At 32.3% G+C, this 5,357-nt stretch overlaps 1 protein-coding gene across 1 annotated transcript; it reads left to right on the top strand.

Annotated features, from left to right (window-relative positions):
- Positions 1 to 365: 365 nt before the first annotated feature.
- On the top strand, positions 366 to 5,121 carry LOC127719277 (G-protein coupled receptor 157-like). Its single transcript, XM_052225291.1, has 4 exons — positions 366 to 1,272; positions 3,280 to 3,485; positions 4,057 to 4,156; positions 5,111 to 5,121. Exons 1-4 carry the CDS (start codon positions 810 to 812, stop codon positions 5,119 to 5,121), a joined length of 780 nt encoding a protein of 259 aa, XP_052081251.1. The 5' UTR covers positions 366 to 809.
- Positions 5,122 to 5,357: the final 236 nt, after the last annotated feature.

Raw genomic sequence — 5,357 nt, 5'->3', positions numbered from 1 at the left:
TTCATTGTGTCTCATATGAGCCCTTTTCCATTGTCTCTTATCCCTTTTTTTTCTTACCAAATCACCCGGAACTTTTGTTGACAATACTGATATTTTTATTATGTGGAAAATATTTTTTTCCTCTTCATTTTCCCATATATTTTATTTTCGTAATCAGAAGAGTTTTTATAAATTAAAAAAAAAAAATTTGTTTTTTGATGATTAAGTGCTATTACAAAATTATTAAATAAACAATGCATCACTGGATGAATTGATATTCTAATTGTTTCCGTTCATATCCGTGGTCTAATAGATGTATCTTCCTCATTGTCATCATTTGATTTTTTGGAAATTACAACTTTTATTTTTAAACGACTTTAGAGAGTTACGCAATTTATAAACTATTGTGCACTCTACTTAAGCGATCGGAACCCAAAAGAACAAGAAAATTTTGCACTGACAAACTTTTAATTAGATGACTTGTGTTTTTATGAGGATTCTGCTATACACAGTGGACACATTTTTATAAGAGTGGTTTTCTCCCTTGCAACATACGGGCATCTAAGTCAGAATCAATTAGATAAAGGACAGGGACTCAATCTACACCGTTTTTTAACATCAACGAAGTGTGCACACGCAATTTGAATACATCCATATTATGAACTGAATAGAAGAGAATACACTATTTTCTACATTTTCAAAATTGTTTATGTCGAAGAAAGAAGCTGGATATTGTTTAAAATGATTTGATCATAATCATAATTACAATTGCTTATTTCTACACCAATACTTAGTCAGTTCGTATTCTACGATTCTTACCCTTGGACAGAATGGGAAATGAGAATTCTACTGTTATATATACGAATATTTACCAGGATCCGTATGACACGCTACCGCTCGTACTAACTCTCATATCAGCACCGTTATCAATTATTGGAGCATTGTTGATTTTTATTACATTTAGTTTAGCAAATGAGGCTAGGAACGAGACGAGAAAGTTACTAGTGTGTTTAACCATAGCCGATTTCATCATGGCGATTAGCTCCACTGTTGGAAACATTCGGTACGCCGTAAAATACGGAAAATCAACAATAATAGAACTTGCTTGCCCAAGCAAAGAATGTGATTATCTTTGTCTGATTCACGGCAGTGTCCAGACATGGGCAAATTTATGTTCATTTTTCTGGACTACAATAATAGCCTTCCATTTGCTAACGAATGTTGTTTTCAAAACGAGGGAACATTATTTCACTTTGAGGCTATGTGTTCATGGCGTAGCATGGGGAGTGCCTCGTATGTATATTCTTCCATTTTCTAAATTTAACTTAATCGATTGATTTTTTTTTCATAATTCTTATCGATTGAATGACCAAAATTATATTGTATTTTGAATTCTTTACTTTTCGGAAATAAATATGTGTACGAGCTAATAGAACAAAGTTCACCGATCTTTGCTTCGTAGCAACTACAAACGAACTATATACTTCCCGAAAATAAAGTAAAAATATTGTGTGTATTCTGCAATTAAACATTGACGCTTAAAAGCTTAATGGAAAAGATAAGATATTGTATATCAATTGAAGACACGTGTACAAACAAAAACATAGCAGAGGAGCAGCGCTTCTCAAAGTCACAATGAGGCCATCAACATGGAACAAACACTTTCTTCTCACTTGAAGTTTTATTTTACTTTGTAGTCGTTGATTTCTCTTTACCATTGCTTTCACGTTTATCTATAACATTTTTCTTGACCGTAGAGTTAAGAATTTACTAGAACAAAATATTCCCCTCCCTGCAAACACTATAAACTAGATCTCATCAATTTTTTTACTGTTATCCGCAAGGATGCGATTGAATATAATATGTCCTCACAGGGAAATAATCTGATGAATAATAACACAAAAAATGAATTGAAATAAAAAAAAAACAATACACAAAGTAATCATTTCCCTTTTAATATAATTAACAAACGATGGCTATCGAAGTTTTTTGTAAAGTTGGTTTTAAATGCTGCTATGCGAATAAATTCTGGCGTACCAACCTTAGTTCCTTTTTTTAATTGCTGTACACCTTACTGGGAAATGTCAATTAACCGTATATGCATGGCGATAGACCAGAGAAGTTCAGAAAAAAAGGCATATTTTGTAAAAATTGTAACATGCTAAGGACTTCGTTTAACATAGAAAAGAGTTTTAGATTTTGTATGGTTTGAATGTTCTTGTTTTTTTTCTATTTTTGTTTATCAGTATGCAGCAAAATTAAAGACCAAACTTTTTTTTAAATTTCAGTGCAACTGCAACAAGCTTCAAATGTAATTATCTCGATAAAAAAAAATGACAAATAAGACATTATGTATTTACATGTATTTTTCAAATAACATATCTTAGCAGATTATTTCTTTAAAACGTACAATAATTGTGGTTTAGAAAGAACTTTAAAATTTAATCGGTGTGGTTACCGATGTAAAAAAAATCAAAAAAAAATCATTTCTCGACTTTTTCAAAAAAGTCACTTTTCTATTGTTCTCGTGTCACCGGTTTTTCCACTGTATATTCCTAAGATAATTTTTGTTCCATTCTGCTTTGTTTTGCTGTGAATATTTTCTTTATAATTTACTCGCGTGATCTATATATTTGAATAGCTCAATTACACCACATTTAAAAATACTTGACATGTGACATGTGTTCTGATGACACAAGACACATAAAATCGAACAATGTTGACAATTAGCCAATCGTCTTTGGCAACAGAAACTCGTAGTGTTTTGATATCGTTCACAACAGTTACTGTTTAATTTCCTTTTTCGTCTGTGTTGTTTTCTGTTGTTACGTTCTCAGTGTAACTATCTTCAGACCAATGAGTCATTTTCAAATTACAAATATTTTAATACATTTTTGTAAGAATTTGAGCCCGAATAGTAACAGTTGCATGTACTCCTCTTTAATTAATTTATCGTCTCGGTGGTTTCATGGTAGCTACCGTGGAAGCGTACTGTCGTCAATGCAGGAGATTATACTAGCTTCAAACAAAAAGTTAAGCTGATACTTCTCCGCTAAGACTGCAGAGAAGAACAAAGATTGATAGACTCGCAGTAACAAAATGAATCTAGGTAGCTAAAATGGGCCATAACCTTGTGAGCCAGGAAGTTTCTTTTCAGTCCAATAAAAATGCACGATGTCATCATCTTGAATTGAATACGCCTGTAATGTTTGCCATTATTAGAAGTTAAGCACCACTCTGCCACTCAATCAATTAATCATGTTTAAATCTAGTTGACCTTTTTTATGATTTTGTTTACAGTTGTCATAGTAATACTAGCAATGATCAATGGCGTTATAGGTGAAGACTACAGGGTCGGAAGTGGTCTGTGGTGCTGGATCTCAGCCTGCCTTACTACTTCAGAACAGTTTTTCTGGATGATGGTAACAGGAAAAGGCTGGGAACTTCTTATGTACCTCCTAACTGGAGCTTCGTATATCTTGTTAAAGGGATATATGATACAGAAGGTAAAACTATAAATTCTTATTTAAGCGAGATAAAAAAGATTTGTTTGTATATTTACTTTTCAATTATATATATATATATATATTTTCCATCCGGTCATGTTTTACGGTAAGAGAATTGACATGTACTAATTGCTTAAGAACTATGGGACGGAGGGGTCACAAGCACTTGTTTCTCTCCATGGGAAGAACCACTATCAATGTAAATATACGTTGATAGTGGTTCTTCCCATGGATAGAAACAAGTGCCTGTGGGAGGGGTACTTACACACACATTGACCCCGCCACATTCTTTGTGTGTCTGTCCCAAGCCAAGAGGAACATGCATTTCAGTGGTTGTTGTTTATTGTTGTTTGACATATTTGCTTTTCGTTTCTTTGTTGTAGCATAAGTATTCTTAACTCATGTTAAAAGGGCAATTCATATTATAATGAATTTTTGCAAGATATTATCTTTACTAGCAACGACAATAGCGTTGTTATATAAACAAAACTCAAGTGGTCGCCCTTTTTTATTTTATATTTAAGCTAAATAAAGGCATCGATTCTTATCTTTCTATTTTTCTGTCTTTTAGAGAAAAGAACGACAACAAGCCCGCTTGAGTTTTTGTGATCTATCCGACAATCTTCGACCGCTTGAGTTTTGTTTTTATAACGACGCTATTTTCGTTGCTAGTAAAGATAATATCTTGCAAAATTTCATTATAGTACATCTTATAAATACCCATACGTTACAATTTTGTGACAGTTATTACAAAAATTAATTCATTTAAACGCAGTTTTTTTTTATATTAAATGATCTTTGGTTTTTATGAATAGTCTCATTGGCAAATATACCAAATCTGCTTACTTTTATATTGGTAATGTCTTAAGAAAATACAAGAGACTACAACCTGATGTAGTTGGACACTTTATTCCTAAATATAATGGCTAACTGGATTTTAGCACGAGTAATACAATAGCGACTGAGTAAGACGGAAGTTGTTATTTTTCTGTGTGGTTTCTGCTGCTCAATCCTGAGTTAATTTTGTAGTGTCCGTCGACTGTTTTTCTTCGGCTCATCAATTTACGATCACGATGTCTTTTAGAACTCAAACCTGACCGTTAAAAAAAATTAATTCAGCTAAATCTTAATCATCATTGTTGAACCACAACGAACACATATTTATATCGTTTGAATTATTTAATATATATTTGCACTGAAGGGTAGTTTCGGTGGAAATCGAAAGTCCTATAAAGATATTCTCCTGCAAAGAACTGCAAGTGCGAAAACCACAATCTTTTTAACATTTTCAGATTATTTTTTTTAAATAAGTACGTTACTTTAACTCTTTATGTAGTGATTTTATCATTCACAGTGAAATCTGCATAACGAGGAATTGTAATGAACGGAATTCCATTTTTTTTTTTAAAGATTTACAAATAGAAAAATATTAAAGAATGCTTCAAAAAAGGTATGGATTTTGCTCTTTGTCTGATGCCGTACGGTGACCTATAGTTGCTTATATCTACTTCATTAAGTCACTGTAGATAGTTGTCTCATTGGCAATCATACCACATTTCCTTTGTATCCGTAATATCTCGAATACGTTATTTGATTTTGGAAATTTTGTTCAACACATTCTGAAGTTTTCTCTTAAACTTTTGGATCGATGTATTTAAACACAGAAGTCTCACACTATTTAAGATCCTCTTAGGTATAATGTATCGTCACCTTATGTCGATAATAATGTTTAAAGTATGTAATAATATATTTTGTCGCCCTTTTTTATTTTATATCTAAGCTAAATAAAGGCATCAATTCTTATCTTTCTTTCTTTCTGTCTTATAGAGAAAAGAACGACAACAAGCCCGCTTGAGTTTTTGTGATTTATCC

Source organism: Mytilus californianus, unplaced genomic scaffold (assembly GCF_021869535.1).
Source record: "Mytilus californianus isolate M0D057914Y unplaced genomic scaffold, xbMytCali1.0.p SCAF_11, whole genome shotgun sequence".
Taxonomy (NCBI): domain Eukaryota; kingdom Metazoa; phylum Mollusca; class Bivalvia; order Mytilida; family Mytilidae; genus Mytilus; species Mytilus californianus.
This window is presented reverse-complemented; position numbering and strand designations above follow the sequence as displayed.